At 46.9% G+C, this 22138-nt stretch overlaps 1 protein-coding gene across 7 annotated transcripts in view; it reads right to left on the minus strand.

Moving 5' to 3' along the window:
- The window catches only part of LOC121282158 (BTB/POZ domain-containing protein 10-like), a 218055-nt gene that overhangs the window by 20593 nt on the left and 175324 nt on the right, over window positions 1-22138 (minus strand). For 3 of the 7 annotated variants that reach the window (XM_041195680.1, XM_041195683.1, XM_041195682.1), the window contains exons 2-4: window positions 9839-10029; window positions 6523-6838; window positions 3883-3985 (exon numbers count right to left, since the gene is read on the minus strand). In XM_041195680.1, the coding sequence (XP_041051614.1) occupies window positions 3883-3985; window positions 6523-6838; window positions 9839-10029 (610 nt within the window). The remainder of the gene's footprint in view (window positions 1-3882; window positions 3986-6522; window positions 6839-9838; window positions 10030-22138) is intronic. The other 4 variants (XM_041195684.1, XM_041195685.1, XM_041195681.1 and 1 more) reach the window with 3 other exon arrangements.

Here is a 22138-nt window from a genome sequence, read left to right on the forward strand (position 1 = left end):
CTACCACACTCTGGTTTAATCTCTCTCAGTCGGTACCTACACTGTGTAACTCTCCCTCAGTCTGCACCACACTCTCTGTGTAACTCTCCCTCAGTCTGTACCTATTCTGTGTAACTCTCCCTCAGTCTGTACCTATTCTGTGTAATTCTCCTTCAGTCTGTACATACTCTATGTAACTCTCCCTCAGCCTGTACCTACTCTGTGTAACTATCCCTCTATTTGTACGTACTCTCTACATAACTCTCCCTCTGTCTACACCTGCTCTGTCTAACTCTCTCTCAGTCTGTACCTACTCTATATAACTCTCCCTCAGTCTGTACCTAATCTGTGTAATACTCCCTCAGTCTGTACCTACTCTGTATAACTCTCCCTCAGCCTGCACTTACACTATGTAACTCTCCCTCAGTCTGTAGCTACTCTGTGTAACTCTCATTCAGTTTGTACCTACTCTGTGTAATTCTTCCTCAGTCTGTACCATACTCTGCGTAACTCTCCCTCAGTCTGTACCACACTCTCTGTGTAACTCTCCCCCAATGTGCAATGAGATGGGAGTAATTAGTGACCTCATAGTGAAGGCACCCCAAGGTAGCAGCGACCACAATATGATTGAATTTTACATTCAGCTTGAGGGAGAGAGGAGTGGGTCCAACACTATGATTTTAAACTTAAATAAGGGCAATTATGAGGTCATGAAAGCTGAGCTGGCTGAAGTGATTTGGCAAAGTAGGTTAAGGGATAGGTCAATAGAGATGCAGTGGTCAATATTTAAGGGAATATTTCAAAGTACACAGAATAGATACATTCCAATGAGCAAGAGAAAGTCCAAAGGATGGACATACCATCCATGGTTAACTAGAAAGGTTAAAGATAGTATCAAACTTAAAGAACAAGTATATAATTGAGCAGACAGGTGGAAGGTCAGAAGATTGGACAGAATATAAGGAACAGCAAAGAATGACTAAAAGACTAATAAGGAGGGAAAAGTTAGAGTATGAAAAAAAGCTAACCAGAAATATAAAAACAGATAGTAAGAGTTTTTATAAATATTTATAAAAGAAGAGTTAACGAAGTGGGTGTTGGTCCTATAGGAAGTGAATCTGGGGAATTGATAATGGAAAATAGGGAGAGGTCAGATGAATCGAACAGGTATTTTGCATCAGTTTTCACTACAGAGGATACAAGTAACTTCCCAGAAGCAGCTATAAACCAGGAAATAAAAGTGGGGAAGGAAGTCAGGAAAATGACAGTCACCAGAGAAGTGGTACTGAGTAAATTGTTGGAGCTGTGGGCTGACAAGAGCCAGGATCCTGATGAACTTCATCCTCAGGTCTTAAAAGAAGTGTCTAGTGAAATAGTTGATGCGTTGGTTTTAATTTTTCAAAACTCCCTATATTCGGGAAAGGTCCTATTAGATTGGAAGATAGCAAATGTAACTCCATTATTCAAAAAAGGAGGAAGACAGAAAGCGGGAAGCTGTTATTAAAGAGGTTATAGTAGGGCACTTGCATAAGCTCAAGGTCACCAGGCAGAGTCAACATAGTTTTGTGAGAGGGAAATCGTGTTTAACCAACTTATTGGAGTTCTTTGAGGAAGTTACATATGCTGTGGATAAAGGGGAACTGGTAGATGTACTGAACTTAGATTTTCAGAAGGCATTTGATAAAGTGCCACATCAAAGGTTATTGAGGAAATTAAAAGCTCATGATATAGGGGGTAACATATTGGCACAGATAGAAGATTGGCTGGCTAACAGGAAGCGGTGAGTAGGCATAAATAAGTCTTTTTGAGGTTGGCAGGATGTGACAAGTGGTGTGCCACAGGGATCAGTGCTGGGACCTGAATTGTTTACAATTTATATAAATGGCTTGGTTGAAGGGATGGATGGGATGGATGTCAAATTTTGCTGATGACACAAAGATAGGTAGGAAAGTAAATTGTGAAGAGGACATAAGGAAGCTCCAAAAAGACATAGATAGGTTAAGTGAGTAGATAAAGATCTGGCAAATGGAGTATAATGTGGGAAAATTTGAAATTGGCAGGGAGAATAAAAGAGAAGCATATTATTTAAATGGTGCGAGACTGCAGAGCTCTGAGGTGCAGAGGGATCTGGGCTTCCTACTGCAGGAATTACAAAAGGCTAGTATGCAGGTATAGCAAGTAATTAGGGAAGCTAATAGAATGTTATCATTAATGTGAGGGGAATTGATTACAAAAGGAGGGAGATTATGCTTCAGTTGTACAGGGTGAGACCGCATCTGGAGTACTGTGTACAGTATTGGTCACCTTACTTAAGGAAGGATGCAAATGAGTTAGAAGCAGTTCAGAGAAGGTTTACCAGACTAATACCTGGAATGGGCTGGTTGTCCTATGAGGAAAGGTTGGACAGGTTAGGTCTGTATCCGCTGGAGTTTAGGAGAGTAAGAGGTGACTTGATTGAAACATATGAGACCCTGAGGGGTTTTCACAGGGTGGATGTGGAGAGAATGTTTCCTCTTGTGGGAGGAAAAATATAGAACTAGGGATCACTGTTTAAAAATAAGGAGTCGCCCATTTAATACAGAGATGAGGAGAATTTTTTTCACTCAGAGGGTTAAGAGTCTTTGGAACTCTCTTCCTGAAAAGGCAGTGGAAGCAGAGTCTTTGAATATTTTTAAGGCAGAGCTGGATAAATTCTTGGTAAGCAAGGGGGTGCTAGGTTATTGGGAATAGGTGGGACACAGATTTCAGGTTACTATCAGCTCAGCCAAGATCTTTTTAAATGGCGGAGCAGGCTTGAGGGGCTGAATGGCCTACTCCTGCTCCTTGTTCACATGTTCAGTCTGTCCCTACTCTCTGTGTAACTCTCCCTCAGTCTGTACCTCCCCTCCATGTACCTCTCCCTCAGTCTGTACCTACACTGTGTAAATCTCCCTCAATCTGTGCCTGCTCTGTGTAACTCTACCTCAGTCTGTCCCTACTCTCTGTGTAACTCTCCCTCAGTCTGTACCTCCTCTGTGTAACTCTTCCTCAGTCTGTACCTCCCCTCCATGTACCTCTCCCTCAGTCTGTACCTACACTGTGTAAATCTCCCTCAATCTGTGCCTGCTCTGTGTAAATCTCCCTCAATCTGTGCCTGCTCTGTGTAACTCTACCTCAGTCTGTACCTGCTCTGTGTAACTCTCCCTCAGTCTGTACCACACTCTGTGTAACTCTCCCTCAGCCTGTACTTACTGTGTAACTGTCCCTCAATCTGTACCTACATTGTTTAACTCTCCCTCAGCCTGTACTTACTGTGTAACTGTCCCTCAATCTGTACCTACATTGTTTAACTCTCCCTCAGTCTGTACCTACTCAGTCTAAATATCGCTAAGTCCGAACATACTCTCTGTGTAAGTCTCTCTCAGTCTGTACCTACACTATGTAAATCTCACTCAGTCCATACATACTCTCTGTGTAACACCCCCTCAGTCTGTACAAACTCTGTCTAAATCTTGCTCAGTCTGTACGTACTCACTATGTAAGTCTCTCTCAGTCTGTACCTACACTGTGTAAGTCTCATTCAGTCTGTACATGCTCTCTGTGTAACTCTCTCTCAGTCTGTACATACTCTGTGTAATTCTCCTTCAGTCTGTACCCACTCTGTGTATTTCTCCCTCAGTCTGTGCCTGCTCTGTATAGCTCTCCCTCAGTCTGTACCTACACTGTCTAAATCTCACTCAGCCCATACATACTCTCTATGTAACTCTCTCTCAGTCTGTACCACGCTCTCTCCTGTGCCTGCACTCAGCCTAAGCACTTCAGTCAGTTTTCCTAATGTAGTTTAATCATTTCAGGTTGGGTGGATGATGTGAAATGTCAATGTTTGCAGGAACTGAACACAACTTTTATGAAGAACGAACTCACCAGGACTGCACGGAAGACAGTGGAAGTAATGCCCTCAGCAATCTCATACTCGCCTTTCTTGTTTGCCTTTGTGACGTTATTTTCTCGGCCTGAGGTGAACATTCTGGGGGAGAAAATGCAAAATTCTTTACAGCAAGAATGAGGCTCCATTCTGAGTGTGCAATCTCTGGCACACACCTCACCCCCTCACAATGCCAACCACTGTCAATGTGCCTCACTGACATTGATTCTCGTTCTTCTGGCTTCCTTCCCTCAGCAGAATGGTTTACCACTCCTTGTGACCTCAGGTACAACACAACACAACACAACACAGATCAAGATTGGATTAGGAAGCTTTGGGTTTGTGAAGCTTAATTTTTACACATTCAGCTAGGATTGAACAACTAAGCCACATAGTGACTCCCTGTCAGTTAGAAGCCTGTTACTGTTCAGTGCACTAGTTTCTCTCCATAGCTTCCAACCTCATAGTCTCCCAACCTCAGCCCAATTCTACATCCTCCCCAAAATCTACAAATAGAACTGTCCCAGCAGACCGATCGTGTCAGCCTGTTCTTGCCCCACGGAACTCATTTCTTCCTATCTTGACTCTGTTCTTTCTCCCCTTGTCCAGTCTCTTCCCACCTACAACTGCAATTCTTCTGATACCCTACATCATATCAACAATTTCCAGTTCCCTGGCCCTAACTGCCTCCTCTTCACCGTGGACAACCAATCCCTCTACACCTCCATCCCCCACCAGGATGGTCTGAGGGCTCTCTGCTTCTTCCTTGAACAGAGGCCAAAACAATTCCATCCACCACTACTCTCCTCCGTCTGGCTGAGCTTGTTCTCTCACTGAACAATTTCCCTTAAACTTGTCTCACTTCCTCCAAATAAAACATGTAGCTATGGGTACCCTCATGGGTCCCAGCTATGCCTGTCTCTTTATGGGTTATGTGGAACATTCCTTGTTCCAGCCCTACTCCGGCCCCCTCCCACAACTCTTTCTCCGATACATTGATGATTACTTCGGTGCTGCTTCATGCTCTCGTCTGGACCTGGAAAAATTTATCAACTTTGCTTCAAATTTCCACCCCTCCATCATTTTCACATGGTCCATCTCTGACACTTCCCTTGCCTTCCTTGACCTCTCTGTGTCCATTTCTGGTGATAGACTGTCCACCAATATTCATTACAAACCCACCGACTCCCACAGCTACCTCGACTACAGGTCCTCACACACCGCTTCCTGTAAGGACTCCATCCCATTCCCTCAGTTCCTTCGCCTCTGTCGCATCTGTTCTGATGATGCCACTTTCCAACGCTTCTGACATGTCTTCCTACTTTCTTAACCAAGGTTTTCCAGCCACGGTGGTTGACAGGGCCCTCAACCGTGTCTGACCCATCTCCCTCACCTCTGCCCTCACACCTTCCTCTCCCTCCCAGAACCATAGGGTCCCCCTTGTCCTCACTTTTCACCCCACCAGTCTCCACATTCAAACGATCATCCTCCGCCATTTCTGCCAACTCCAGAATGATGCCACCACCAAATACATCTTCCCTTAACCCCCCCCATCGGCATCCCGTAGGGACCATTCCCTCCGGGACACCATGGTCCACTCCTCCATCACCCCCAACACCTCGTCCCCTCCCCATGGCACCTTCCCATGTAATCGCAACACCTACCCCTTTACCTCCTCCCTCCTCACCATCCAAGGGCCCAAACACTCCTTTCAGATGAAGCAGTGCTTCATTTGCACCTCCTTCAATTTGGTCTACTGCATTCACTGCTCCCATTGTGGACTCCCCTACATTGGAGAGAGCAAACGTAGATTGGGTGACCGCTTTGCAGAACCCAGACCTCCTTGTCGCTTGCCATTTCAACACACCACCCTGCTCTCATGCCCACATGTCCGTCCTTGGCCTGCTGCAATGTTCCAGTGAAGCCCAACCCAAACTGGAGGAACAGCACCTCATCTTCACCTTTACAGCCTTCCAGACTGAACACTGAGTTCAACAATTTCAGACCATGAACTCTCTCCTTTATCTTCACCCCTTTTTTAAATCCTTTTTAAAAAAATTATTTTTATTTTTTATTTACTTATTTTTATTCATTTATTCATTGTTTTATCCCATTTTTATCCCCTTATCCATCCTTTTTCTCCAACCACTGCCCCCTCCCCCCCACAAGGGCCATCTGTCACTTGTTCATGTTGTTCTTTCCAGAGTGCTTACCCTTGTCTGGCTATTATCACATCCTGCTTTCTGACCTTAATGCCACCATCAGCACCTCCTTTAGCCAGTACCACTATCATTAACACTCCCTTTATCCTGTGTCCATGACATTTTTGTCAATCTGTCCATAGTCCCCACCTATCACTGGCCTTCTATCCAGCTTCACCTTCTCCATCCCCCTTAAACAGTATAAATTTCAACACATTTCTTTTTCCCTTTAGCTCTGAAGAAGTCATACAGACTCGAAATGTTAACCCTGTTTTTTCTCTCTACAGATGCTGTCAGACCTGCTAAGTTTTTCCAGCATTTTACTGTTTTAACTTCAGATTTCCAGCATCCGTGGTATTTTGCTTTTATCTTACTGTTCAGCACAGGTTGTTTTCAGGCAGAAGGTTTGATGAGCAGCACTGAGAGATAAGCACCTACCGGCCGAGCAGGGTGTCAGGGTGAGCTGCAAAGATGACAGGGTCGATTACAAACCGTGTGTTATCAACAATCAGCACAATACGCTCAGAGGCTTTCCAGGACTTGCTGCTGTCCTCTCCCTTGGTATCCCTGGGACCTATACTCATGCCGGCGTTCTGCCCCATGTGGGAATTAGCCCATTTTTCCTTAGGCCAGAGGGTAGAGCCTGGCTCGGAAATGGGACATCCCTGGTCATTCAGAGCACTGTAAATGGAAGAAGGGGAACCTTTACAAGGACGGGAGCTTGTTGTCTGACAGAACAGCCCCAGGTCAGGATCTAGAGGGAGAGAGAGAAATTAATGTTAGTTTTATCTGACATTTTCCTCACTTGACAGTGTCCACTAAAGGCTGATGACTGGGATGTCAGATGGATGAGCTCCAGCCTGAACTGTAACCGACTGCAATCCCAACCATTGCCAGGATACACTTGGGAATATTGGGAATTACCCCATCTTTGGTCTCAGTGACAGCGCACATCCAGGGAGGATCCGGTATGTTCATGTTAGCAATTGTTTATAAATTTAGCCTCGGTAGAGATCCCCGAGGAGAGTATGAGATGCCTTCCTGGTCTTTACTGGAAGGTCGGAGGGGTGCAGACAGAGGTCAGGTGGGGCATGCAGGTGAGTAGGGGGTGCGAAGGGCCGGGATAGGATATGTGAGACACAGGTAGGGGAGAGGGGGCATGAGTGGAGGAGTACCGATAGAGGAAGGGGTGGGTTGGGGAGGGGACATGGATAGGAGGGAGCATGCATAGGGGGAGGGGGTTAGGGCCCATGCTTGTTTGGGGGGGGCCCGCATGTTGTGGGGGGGATGCCCTTAGGTGGTGAAGGGCAGTGCCTGTAGGTGGTGAGGGGGTGGCTGGCCCGTGAATGGCAAGGGAGGCCTTAAATGGTGAGGGGGGGCTCACACATGACAAGGGGGGGGGGGGGGTGCCGCACATGGTGAGGGGGAGGCTGCGTGTGGTGATGGGGGGCCGTATGTGTGATGAGAGGTCCGTATGTGGGGTGGGGGGGGTGCATACATGGGGTGAGGGGGGCGTACATGGGGTGAGGAAAGGCGTACATAGGGCGAGGGGGGGGCACCTACATGGAGTGAGGGGGGGAGCGTACAAGGGGTGAGGGGGGCATACATGGGGTGAGGGGGGGGCGTACATGGGGTGAGGGGGGGCCGTAAATGGGGTGAGGGGGGTGTTGTGCAGGAGTGCAGTGAAGGGTGGGAGTGGGGGCAGGAAGGGATGGGAGCGAGAGTGAGGGAATCTGGAAAGGGGAGGGTGATGAATTAGCGAGAACATAACCAGGATAAATAATTGAGTATTTGAACAATTGTCAAGTGCAAAAATTTACATAAGAGAATTGAGCAAACATCTGTCCACAATCTTTCAGGCTAACAGCAGCTCTACTTCTGATCTTCTTTCATGTCACCAATTAATGGGAAAGCTTTGGGTAAAGCATGACAGATGGAAACTTCTGTGCCCATTAGATGGTGCTGTTCCCTGTAATGCCCGGGTCAGATTGGACAAAGTAGAATCTCATCAGGCAGGAAACAAAATTCAGTGTTCCAGCCCCTCTCTGTCCCCAGAATGTGGATCTGAGAATGGGGCAACTGTGTTACAGCCTCTCTCTGGCACCCAGGGTGAAGCCTGGCTGATGTTTTATGTGTACTTGATCCTGAATTGAGGCCCAAACTGGCTCAGTCCTACCCAAGGGAAAGGGAATGTCACCAAAGGGAGGTGAACAGACTCTTGCCAGTCTCATTGGCACACATCTGTAGCAAGATGCCAGCAAAAGGCATCATCATTCAAGTGTGGCTGGGCTCAAGGATGGGGCCTATTGGTGGTGGGTTTGGCTGAGAAGAGAATGCAGTGACTCTACCTCTTACTAAAGCCTGTTTCCATCCCGCCCAGAGCTGACTCATTCAACTCTGGCTCGCAATGTTATAAAACAAGTTCTGTGGCATGGGACTGATTCAGGGGATCCTCCCACACTTCAACATTATCTATGCTGTCCTCATGTGGGGAGAGGGAGGGGAAGACAGGGCAGAGACACAGAATGAGAGACAACCTCCTCCTTGAGCTTCATTAGACACTCCTCATAGTGGCACTACGCCCAGTGGACTCCTGGTTATTAATCTGCTTCCTACTTGCAGGCCCAGATTTGGTTCTCTCACTCCCAGTTATAGAAAAGGCCCATGTTTGAGGGAACTGGCCTTTCTGAGTCCTGCCCTTCCAGATAGGGACTCTTTTTCTGACGCTGGTCCCTCTCAAACCACCTACACATTATAAACAGACTGAGAATGCTGAAACATAAACATCAAATGCTGGAAACATTTAGATGTAGTGGTGTCTCTAAGTAAAGACAGGTGAGCGTTGAGTGTTAAAATACGTTTTCCCTTCTCTTCACAGCTGCTAATTCCCCACCGTCTATCTCAAGTTTCTCTTTGTCTTTTTTTATATCTCAGGTTAGCAACCTTTGGGGTCTACTCTGGGTTTCCTGATGTGGTACTGAACTGTGCAAAGTGGGGTTGGTGGGGGCATGGGGTGTGGATGGGGAAGGGCCCATGTCAAGTCGAAGGAGGAGGCAGAGGCACAACAATAATGCTCAGAGGAGAAGGATCCTGCTCCTGATCACCAAACAGCCACTTACTTCTGGCTGCAAAGTGTGAACAGGTCGACCCTGAGTCAATTCAGAATCAGAGATCACAGTGGTGTCCCTCAGCCATTGCCTGCTGGGAGAGGACAAGAGGGGCAGCTGAGCGCAAAACCTTTTTAGTCTTTCCTGTGGGTCAATGAGTAGCATTCAACTCCGAGTCAGAAAGTCGTGGGTTCAACCCCGCTTTCAGGTAGATCCCATTCTAGGGATTTGAGCATGTAATCCGAGCCAACACTCCTGTGCAGTACTGAGGGAGTGCTGCACTGTCAGAGGAACCCCCTTTCAGATAACATGTTAAACCAAGGCCCTGTCTGCTGTCTCAGGTGGATGTAAAGGATCCCATGGCACCATTTTGAAGAAGAGTAAGGAAATTTTATCTCCAGTGTCCTGACCAATATTAATCCCTCAATCAGCATCACAAAAACAGATAATTTGGTCCTTGTCACATTGCCATTTGTGGGAGATTGCTGGGGGAAAATTGGCTGCCATGAATCTTACATTACAATAGTGACAACACTTCAAACAGCACTTCAATGGCTGTAAAGCACTTTGGACATACTGAAGGCATGATAGAAAACAAGCCATCCTTTTTCCTGTAAATCAGATGAAGGTGTTGTTGAGCTACCCACCCAGACTCCGCTGCCTGATGGGGTTCACCATGCTGCGGAGACATGGTGGGAGGCTACTCCCTTCTCGATGGTGAGGACCTTTGCCAATCTGCTCTGAAGGATGCAGACTCCGGTCAATCATTGCAACATTCCCGTGAAGACTCATCCTGGGACTTCCTACAATTGGCTGCCTCAGTAAGCGTGGCAAGGACCTGCGGGAGGGAGAGAGAAGTCAGGATTATCGACAGGATGGACCTGGCAGCATTGACCTTCCGGATGAAATCAGTAAAAGTCCAAATCCATCAGTGAGTTGCCAGTAGAAGCATGAGCATTGATAGCACAGTGTAGAGGAGGGAACTTCCCACATTTATTAGGCCATGACACCACCTTCCTATTGGCTGACAGAGAGTGGTGTCTCCTTCCTACTGGTCCTCTGATGGGTCTGTTAGCACCAATGACCTACTGATACTTTAAAAAGGAAGGTTTTGGCCCAGGCTTGGCACTGATGATGACAGCAACTGTAAGTGATATTTAAGAGCCCAATACAGAATGTAAGATGCACTGAGTTAAAAGCCATTCAAAATACAGTTGGCAAGGTGACAACACTATTTTACACTGAACATTATACAGGACTACCTTTTGATTCCTTCCTGCTATCTGGGGCAGTCCAATTAGTAGCTATCAGACGTGCAGCTCAAACAATATCACACAGCTCCTGTTCTACATGCGTGCCCACACAACTCAAATACAGGTAGTGTACCCAAACACCCCAAATACAAACACAGTGTGCTCACACACCTCAAATACAGACACACTGTGCCAAACACCTCAAATGCAGATAAGTGTGGCCACACACCTCAAATACCGACAGGTTTCCAAACACCTCAAATACAGGTCAGTGTGCCCACACACCTCAAATACAGATCAGTGTACCCATACATCCCAAATACAGACAATGTGCCCACACATCTCAAATACAGACACGGTCTGCCCACACATCTCAAATACAGACACGGTGTGCCCACACATCTCAAATACAGACACGGTCTGCCCACACATCTCAAATACAGACACGGTGTGCCCACACAGCTCAAATACAGACACGGTCTGCCCACACATCTCAAATACAGACACGGTGTGCCCACACATCTCAAATACAGACACGGTCTGCCCACACATCTCAAATACAGACACGGTGTGCCCACACATCTCAAATACTGACAGCGTGCCCACACAGCTCAAATAGTGTGCCCACACAGCTCAAATATAGCATGCACACACAACCCAAATGCAGACAGTGTGCTCACACACCTCAAATATAGTTTGCCCACACCCCTCAAATACAAACACAGCGTGCCCACACACTTCAAGTACAGACTTTGTGTGCCCACACAGCTGACGTACAATTTTCCAACACACATCAAAAACAGACAGTGCCTGTAACCCTAATCATAATCCATAAACCTCAAATAAAAAAACAGCATGCTCACACACCTCAAATGTAGACACAGTATGCCCAAACACCTCAAATACATAGTGTGCCCACACACCTCAAATACAGTGTGCCCACACAGCTTAAATAGAGGCAATGTGCCCACACACCTGAAAGACAGTTGGCCAACACAGCTCAAATACAGATGTGGTGCACCCAAACACTTCAGGTACAGACACAGTGTGCCCTCACACCTCAAATATGGACACTGTGTGCCCACATACCTCAAATACAGTCAGTGTGCCCAAACACCACAAATATAGACACAGTGTGGCCAAACACCACAAATACAGTGTACTCAGACACCTCAAATAAAGACAGTGTGCCAACATACCTCAAATACAGACAGTGTTCCCACATACCTCAAATACAGTGTGCCCTCACATCTCAAATATAGTTTGTCCACACACCTCAAATACAGACACTGTCTGCCCGCACAAATCAAATACAGTATGCCCACATGCCTCAAATACACACAGTGTACCCACACAGGTCAAATACAGGCAGTGTGCCCACATAGGTGACATATAGGCGGTGTGCCCACACACCTCAAATACAGTGTGTTCGCACAGTTCAGATACACACAATGTACCCACACACCTCAAATATAGTTTGCTCACATGCCTCAAATATAGGCACAGTGCGCCCACACACATCAAATGCAGTGTGCCTACAACCCTCAAATAGAGAAACAGTATGCCCAAACACCTCAAATACAGGCACAGTGTGCCCACACAAATCAAATGCAGTGTGCCCACAACCCTCAAATAGAGAAACAGTGTGCCCAAACACCTCAAATACAGACACAGTATGCCCATACACCTCAGGTACAGTTGCAGTGTACCCACATACCTCAAATACAGTGTTCCCACAACCTCAACTATAGTTTGCTCACCTTAAATACAGGCACAATATGCCCACACACCTCAAATAGAGACAGTGTGCCCACACACCTCAAATAGAGACAGTATGCCCACACACCTCAAGTACAGACAGTGTGCCCACACACCTCAAGTACAGTGTGCCCACACACCTCAAATATAGTTTGCCTACACACCTCAAATGCAGACAGTGTGCCCACACACCGCAAATATGGTTTGTTCAGACACCTCAGATACAGACACAGTGTGCCCTCACACCTCAAATACAGACACAGTGTGCTCACACACCTCAAATACAGACACAGTGTGCTCACACACCTCAAATATAGACACAGTGTGCTCACACACCTCAAATACAATCACAGTGTGCTCACACACCTCAAATACAGACACAGTGTGCCCACACACCTCAAATACAGTGTGCTCACACACCTCAAATGTTGACAGTGTGCCCTCACACCTAAAATACAGTTTTCCCACACAGCTCAAATATAGTTTGCCCAGACACCTCAAATACAGACACAGTTTGCCCACGCACCTCAAATGCAGACAGTGTGATCACACACTTTAAATATAGTTTGCCCACACAGCTCATTTACAGGAATAGTGTGCCCAAACACTTGAAATACAGTTTTCCCACACAGCTCAAATACAGTGTAACCACACACCTCGAATATAGTTTGCCCAGACACCTCAAATACAGACAGTATGCCCAAATACCTGAAATACAGTTTGCCAACACAACTCAACTACAGACATGGTGTGCCCACAAACCTCAAGTGCAGACACAGTGTTCCCAAACACCTCAAATACAAGCAGTGTACCCAAACATCTCAAATACAGGCAGAGTGTGCCCACATACCTCAAATACAGATCAGTGTGCCTAAACACCTCAAATTCAGTTTGCCCACACACCTCAAATAGAAACAGTGTGCCCACACACTTCACACATAGACCCAGCATGCCCACAAATCTCAAATACAGACATAGTTTTCCAACACACCTGAAGTACAGTTTTCCAACACACCTCAAATACAGACACACTGCACCTGTAACTAATCATAATCTATAAACCTCAAGTACAAAAAGTATGCCCAAACACCTCAAATACAGACAAGTGTGCCCAAACACCTCAAATATGACACAGTGTGCTCACATACCTCAAATACAGACACGGTGTGCCCACACATGTCAAATACAGACAGTGTGCCCACATACCTCAAATATAGTTTGCCCACACATCTCGAATGCTGACACAGTGGGCCCAAACACCTCAAATTCAGTTTGCCCACACACCTCAAGTATAGACGGTGTGTCTGTAACACTAACCCGAACCCATAAACTTTAAATTCAAACACAGCGTGCCCACAGACCTCAAATACAGATGCAGCATGCCCAAGCACCTCAACAACACTCAGTGTGCTCAAACTTCTCAAATTCAGTTTGCCCGCACACCTCAAATACAGACAGTGTGCAGACATACTTCAAATTCAGTTTGCCCACATGCCTCAAGTATAGACAGTGTGTCTGTAACCCTATTCCTAATCCTTAAATACAAACACAGCATGCCCAAAGATCTCAAATACAGCTTGCCCACACACCTCAAATATAGGAACAGTGTGCCCAAACACCTCAAATACAGACAGTGTGCCCACACATCTGAAGGACAGTTTGCCCGCACATCTCAAATACAGTGTGCCCACACACCTCAAATACAGACAGTGTGTGCCCACACACCTCAAATACAGACAGTGTGTGCCCACACACCTCAAATACAGACAGTGTGTGCCCACACACCTCAGATACTGACAGTGTGTGGCCACACACCTCAAATACAGACAGTGTGTGCCCACACACCTCAAATAAAGACAGTGTATGCCCACACACCTCAAGTACAGACAGTGTGTGCCCACACACCTCAAGTACAGACAGTGTGTGCCCACACACCTCAAGTACAGACAGTGTGTGCCCACACACCTCAAGTACAGACAGTGTGTGCCCACACACCTTAAGTACAGACAGTGTATGCCCACATACCTCAAATACAGAGTGTGTGCCCACACACCTCAAATACAAAGATAAAAGCAAAACACTGCAGATGCTGGAAATCTGAAACAAAAACAAAAATAGCTGGAAAAACTCTGCAGGTCTGACAGCATCTGCAGAGAGGAATACAGTTGACATTTCGAGTCCATATGACTCTTCATTAGAACTATGGAAATAGAGAAAAGAGCTGAAATATAAGCTGGTTGAAGGGGGGTGGGACAGGTAGAGCTGGATAGAGGGCCAGTGATAGGTGGAGGCAAAGAAGAGATTGCCAAAGATGTCATAGACAAAAGGTCAAAAGGGTGTAGACGGTGATATTAGCTAAGAAATGAGCTAATGGTGACATTGAGGGTAGAAAGCAGGATGAGCAAGTGACAGATAGCCCTAGTGGGGTTGGGGTGGGGGGAAGGGATTGAAATGGGCTAAAAGGTGGAGATAAAATAGATTGAAATGAATTTAAAAATAGGAGGGAAAAGAAAAATATATTTTTAAAAAATTATAAATTATTGGAAAAAGGGGGATCGGAAAGGGGGTGAGGATGGAGGAGAGAGTTCATGATCTGAAGTTGTTGAACTCAATGTTAAGTCCAGAAGGCTGTAAAGTGCCTAGTCGGAAGATGAGGTGCTGTTCCTCCAGTTTGCGTTGAGCTTCACTGGAATATTGCAGCAGGCCAAGGACGGACATGTGGGGATGAGAGCAGGGTGGAGTGTTGAAATGGCAAGTGACAGGGAGGTCTGGGTCATGCTTGCAGACAGTGTTCCGCAAAGCGGTCACCCAGTCTGCGTTTGGTCTCTCCAATGTAGAGGAGACCGCATTGGGAGCATTGAATGCAGTAGACTAAATTGAGGGAAGTGCAAGTGAAGTGCTGCTTCACCTGAAAGGAGCGTTTGGGCCTTTGGGCGGTGAGGAGGGGAGAAGTAAAGGGGCAGGTGCTGCACCTTCTGTGGTTGCATGGGAAGATGCCGTGGGAGGGGGATGAGGTGTGGGGAGTGGTGGAGGAGTGGACCAGGGTGCCCTGGAGGGAACGATCCGTATGGAAATCCACCAGGGGGGTGAAGGGAAGATGTGTTTGGTGGTGGCATCATGCTGGAGTTGACGGAAATGGTGGAGGATGATCCTTTGAACACAGAGGCTGGTGGGGTGATAAGTGAGGACAAGGGGGACCCCACTTATCAGGGGAGGGAGAGGAAGGTGTGAGGGTGGATGCGCGGGAGATGGGCCGGACACGGTTGAGGGCCCTGTCAATCACCGTGGGTGAAAAACCTCAGTTAAGGAATAAGGAGGACATGTCAGACGAACTGTTTTGGAAAGTGGCATCGTCAGAACAGATGCGACGGAGGCGAAGGAACTGAGAGAATGGGACGGAGTCCTTACAGGAAGCGGGGTGTGAGGAGCTGTAGTCGAGGTAGCTGTGGGAGCCACTAGGCTTGTAATGAGTATTGGTGGACAGTCTATCACCAGAAATTGAGACAGAGAGGTCAAGGAAGGGAAGGGAAGTGTCAGAGATGGACCATGTGAAAATGTTGGAGGGGTGGAAATTGGAAGCAAAATTAATAAATTTTTCCAGGTCCAGACGAGAGCATGAAGCAGCACCGAAGTAATCAAGAAAGAGTTGTGGGATGGGGCCTGAGTAGGACTGGAACAAAGAATGTTCCACATACCCCATAAAGAGACAGGAATAACTGGGACCCATGCGGGTACCCATAGCCACACCTTTTATTTGGAGGAAGTGAGATGAGTTTAAGGAAAAATTGTTCAGTGTGAGAACAAGTTCAGCCAGACGGAGGAGAGTAGTGGTGGATGGGGATTGTTCAGGCCTCTGTTTGAGGAAGAAGCAGAGAGCCTTCAGACCATCCCAGTGGGGGATGGAGGTGTAGAGGGATTGGATGTCCATGGTGAAGAGGAGGTGGTGGGGGCCAGGGAACTTGTTGATATGATGCAAGGCCTGAGAGGAATCGCAGATGTAGTGGGAAGAGACTGGACAAGGGGAGAGAGAATGGAGTCAAGTTAGCAAGAAATGAGTTCTGTGGGGCAGGAACAGGCTGACACCATCGATCTGCTGAGACAGTCCTGTTTGTGGATTTTGGGTAGGAGGTAGAAGTGGGCCGTCCAAGGTTGGGAGAATATGAGGTTGGAAGATCTCCAGAGGAGATGAGGTCAGTGACAGTCCTGGAAACAATGGCTTGATGTTCAGTGGTGGGGTCATGGTCCAGGGAGAGGTAGGAGGAAGTGTCTGCGAGTTGATGCTCAGCCTCTGTGAGGTAGAGGTCAGTGCGCCAGACAACAACAGCACCACCCTTGTCAGCGGGTTTGATGACAAAGTCAGGGTTGGACCTGAGAGAATGGAATGTGGCAAGTTCAGAAAGAGACAGGTTAGAATGGATGAGAGGAGACGACTAATGTCATGCCGACAGTTCTCAATGAAAAGATCAAGAGAAGGTAAGAATCCAAAGGGAGGGGTCCAGGTGGAGGGAGAATATTGGAGGTGGTAAAAGGATCCGTTGAACAGGGAGAGGACTCCTGCCCAAAGAAGTGAGCACAGAGACGAAGGTGGCGGAAGAAGAGTTCAGCATCATGCAGAGCCCAAGATTCATTGAGGTGAGGGAGGAAGGGAATGAAACTAGATGAAACTAAGTCCTTTGCTGAGCACTGAACATTCAGCATCAGAGAGGGGAAGGTCAGGGGGTATAGTGAACACACGGCTGGGGTTGGGACTGGAAGAAAGGGTGGGGACAGAGGGACAGGCAGGGGTGGAGGGTCCTGGATGGGCGTTGGTGTCGATGAGTTATTGGAGCTTGCGTTCCTTTGCACCTGAAAGACAGAGACAAAGTTTCTTGTTAAGTCGTCGGATGAGACAAAGAATAAAATGAAACTGGGGGCAAGGACAGCTTAGAAATAGGGTGCAGCGGTGCTGCTGGAGGGAGGTCAAGTGTGTTCATATAGTGGCGTATGGCACTGAGTGTGGATCTCAGAATGCGACGAGAACAGCAATCCGAGGAGTGTTGTATGTCCCGGCGATACCTATAATCCTGGGTGGGTTCGAAACATGAGGGATGGAACTTCAGTTGGAATCCAAGTGGGCTAAGTCGGAGACAGAGACAGTCACTGAGGAAGGAAATATGGCTGTGAAAGTGAGTTTTAGTAAACACCTTGTCAAACACCAGGAGGGAAATGGAAAGCAAAGAAGGTGAACAGGGCAAAAGAGACAAACAGAAATCCTGTCGGAGAGAAGAGCAGTACTTCTTCAAGGTAGGCATTCCTGAAAGAGAAGTGGCAGTGAATTAAACACTAAGATAAAAGCAAAATACGGTGGATGCTGGAAATCTGAAACAAAAACAAAATGCTGGAAAAACTCAGCAGGTCTGACAGCATCTGCGGAGAGGAATACAGTTGACATTTTGAGCCCGTATGACTCTTCAACAGAACTAAGGAAATAGAGAAATGAGGTGAACTATAAGCTGGTAGAGGTGGGTGGGACAGATAGAGATAAAAACAAAAAACTGCGGATGCTGGAAATCCAAAACAAAAACAGAATTACCTGGAAAAGCTCAGCAGGTCTGGCAGCATCGGCGGAGAAGAAAAGACTTGACGCGAGGACTCGAAACGTCAACTCTTTTCTTCTCCGCCAATGCTGCCAGATCTGCTGAGTTTTTCCAGGTAATTCTGTTAGAGCTGGATAGAGGGCCAGTGATAGGTGGAAGCAAAGAAGAGATTGCCAAAGGTGTCATAGAAAATTTATTTCAATCTATTGTTTTATCTTCACCTTTTAGCCTATTTCGATCCCTCCCCCCACCCCACCCCCACTAGGGCTATCTGTCACTTGCTCGTCCTGCTTTCTACCCTTAATGTCACTATTAGCACATTCCTTAGCTAATATCAGCACCGTCAACACCTCTTTGTCCTTTTGTCTATGACATCTTTGGCAATCTCTTCTTTGCCTCCACCTATCACTGGCCCTCTATCCAGCTCTACCTGTCCAAACCCCCCTTAAACAACTTATATTTCACCACATTTCTATATTTCCTTAGTTCTGATGAAGAGTCATATGGACTCGAAACGTTAACTGTATTCCTCTCCGCAGATGCTGTCAGACCTGCTGAATTTTTCCAGTTATTTTTGTTTTTGTTACACCTCAACTGCAGTTTGCCCACATAACTCAATTACAGACACAGTGTGTCTACACACATCAAATACAGACACAATGTGTCCACACACATCAAATACGGACAGTGTGCCCACACACCTCATATACAATTTGCCCACGAACCTCAAGTGCAGTTTGCCCGCATAGCTCAATAACAATGTGCCCACACACCCCAAATACAGATAGTGTGCCCACACACCTCAAACACAGGCACAGTGTGCCCACACACCCCAAGTACAGACAGTGAGCCCACACACCTCAAATACAGGCACGGTGTGCCCACACACCCCAAATACAGACAGTGTGCCCACACACATCAAATACAGACAGTGTGAGCCCACACATCTCAAATACAGACAGTGTGTGCCCACACACCTCAAATACAGTGTGTGCCCACACACCTCAAATACAGACAGTGTATGCCCACACACCTCAAGTACTGACAGTGTGCCCACACACCTCAAGTACAGACACTGTGTGCCCACACACCTTAAATACAAACACTATGCCCACACACGTCACATACAAACACCGTGTGCCCACACACCTCAAATACAGACACTGTGTGTCCACAAACATCAAATACAAACACAGTGTGCCCACACACCTCAAATACAGACACAGTGTGCCCACACGCATCAAATACGGACTGCGTGCCCACAAACCCAAATACAGACAGCGTGCCCACATACCCCAAATACAGAGATCGTGCCTGCAAAACCTCAAATACAGACAGTGTGCCCACACATCCCAAATACAGACAGTGTGCCCACACACCCCAAATACAGACAATGTGCCCACAAACCCCAAATACAAACACAGTGTGCCCACATAACACAAATACAGAAAGTGTACCTCACACCTAAAATACAGTTTGCCCAAGCCTCTCAAGTGCAGTGTGCCACATACCTCAATAAAAGTGTGCCCACGCACCTCGAATACAGACAGTGTGCCCACATACCCCAAATGCAGGCACAGTGGGCCCACACACCCCAAATACAGGCACTGTGTGTCCACACACATCAAATACAAACACAGTGTGTCCACGTACCTCAAATACAGAAAGTGTACCACACACCTCAAATACAGACATTGTGTGTCCACAAACCTCAAATAGAGACACTGTGTGGCCTCATACCTAAAATTTAGTTTGCCCAAGCACCTGAAGTGCAGTTTGCCAACACACCTCAAATACAGACAGCGTGTCCAAAAACCCAAATACAGAGAGCGTGCCCACACACCAGAAATACAGAGAGCGTGCCTGCAAAACATCAAATACAGACAGTGTGCCCACACACCCCAAATACAGGCAGTTAGCCAACACACCTCAAATACAGATAGCGTGCCCACAAACCCAAATATACACAGCGTGCCCACAAACCCAAATACAGACAGTGTGCCCACACACCCCAAATACAGGCATTTTGCCAACACACCCCAACTACAAACACTGTGTGCCCACACACCTTAAATACAGACAGTGTGCCCACACACCTCAAATACAGACAGTGTGCCCACACACACCTCAAATACAGACACTGTGGGTCCACACACCCCAAATACAGACAGTGTGCCCACACAGCCCACATACAGTGTGCCCACACACCCCAAGTACAGACAGTGTGCCCACAGACACCTCAAATACAGACATTGTGTGTCCACGCACATTATTACAGACAGAGTGTGCCCACGCACATCAAATACAGGCACCATGTGCCCACACACATCAAAGACAAACACAGTGTGCCCACACACATCAAATACAGACAGCGTGCCCACAAACCCAAATACAGACAGCGTGCCCACATACCCCAAATACAGAGAGCGTGCCTGCAAAACCTCAAATACAGACAGTGTGCCCACACATCCCAAATACAGACAGTGTGCCCACACACCCCAAATACAGACAGTGTGCCCACACACACCAAATACAAACACAGTGTGCCCACATACCTCAAATACAGAAAGTGTACCACACACCTCAAATAAAGACATTGTGTGTCCACACACCTCAAATAGAGACACTGTGTGTCCTCACACCTAAAATACAGAAAGCGTGCCTGGAAAACCTCAAATACAGACAGTGTGCCCACACACCCCAAATACAGGCAGTTTGCCAACACACCTCAAATACAGATAGCATCCGCACAAATCCAAATACAGACAGCGTGCCCACAAACCTAAATACAGACAGCGTGCCCACAAACCCAAATAAAGACAGTGTGCCACACACCCCAAATACAGACAGTGTGCCAAACACCCCAAATACAAACACTGTGTGCCCACACACCACAAATACAGACAGTGTGCACACACACCTCAAATACAGTCAGTGTGCCCACACACACCTCAAATACAGACACTGTGTGTCCACACACCTCAAATATAGACAGTGTGCCCACACACCCCAAATACAGACAGTGTGCCCACACATCCCAAGTACAGACAGTGTGCCCACACACCCCAAATACAGTGTGCCCACACACACCTCAAATACAGACATTGTGTGTCCACACAAATTATTACAGAGTGTGCCCACAAACATCAAATACAAACACAGTGTGCCCACACACTTCAAATACAAATAGTTTGCCCACACACCTCAAATACAAACATAGTGTGCCCAAACACCCCAAATACAGACAATGTGCCCACGCACCCCAAATACAAACACTGTGTGCCCACACACCTCAAATACAAACTCAGTGTGCCCACACACCTCAACTATAGTGTGCCCACACACCTCAAATACAAACACAGTCTGCCCACACACTTCAAATACAAACTCATTGTGCCCACACACCTCAAATATAGTGTGCCCACACACTTCAAATACAAACAGTGTGCCCACACACCTCAAATATAGTGTGTCCACACACCGCAAATACCGACAGTGTGCCCACACACCCCAAATACAGACAGTGTGCCCACACACCCCAAATACAGTGTGCCCACACACCCCAAATACAGACACTGTGTGCCCACACACATCAAAGACAAACACAGTGTGCCCACACACCTCAAATACAGACACTGTGTGCCCACAAACATCAAATACAAACACAGTGTGCCCACACACCTCAAATATAGAAAGTGTATCACACACCTCAAATACAGACATTGTGTGTCCACACACCTCAAATAGAGACACTGTGTGTCCTCATACCTAAAATACAGTTTGCCCAAGCACCTCAAGTGCAGTTTGCCCACATACCTCAAATACAGACAGTGTGTCCACAACATTAAATACAACGTGTGCCCACAAACATCAAATACAAACACAGTGTGCCCACACACAACAAATACAAACAGTGTGCCCACACACATCAAATACAAACACAGTGTGCCCACACATCTCAAATACAAACATAGTGTGTCCACAGACCTCAAGTACAGAAAGTGTACTACACTCCTCCAATACAGACATTGTGTGTCCACACACCTCAAATACAGTGTTCCCACACACCCCAAATGCAGGCACAGTGTGCCCACACAACTCAAATACAGACACTGTGTGCCCACAAATCTCAAATACAAACACAGTGTGCCCACACACCTCAAATATAGAAAGTGTATCACACACCTCAAATACAGACATTTTGTGTCCACACACCTCAAATAGAGACACTGTGTGTCCTCATACCTAAAATATAGTTTGCCCAAGCACCTCAAGTGCAGTTTGCCCGCCTACCTCAAATACAGACAGTGTCCACAACATTAAATACAAAGTGTGCCCACAAACATCAAATACAAACACA

This window comes from Carcharodon carcharias, chromosome 9 (assembly GCF_017639515.1).
Source record: "Carcharodon carcharias isolate sCarCar2 chromosome 9, sCarCar2.pri, whole genome shotgun sequence".
In the NCBI taxonomy this organism is placed as follows: domain Eukaryota; kingdom Metazoa; phylum Chordata; class Chondrichthyes; order Lamniformes; family Lamnidae; genus Carcharodon; species Carcharodon carcharias.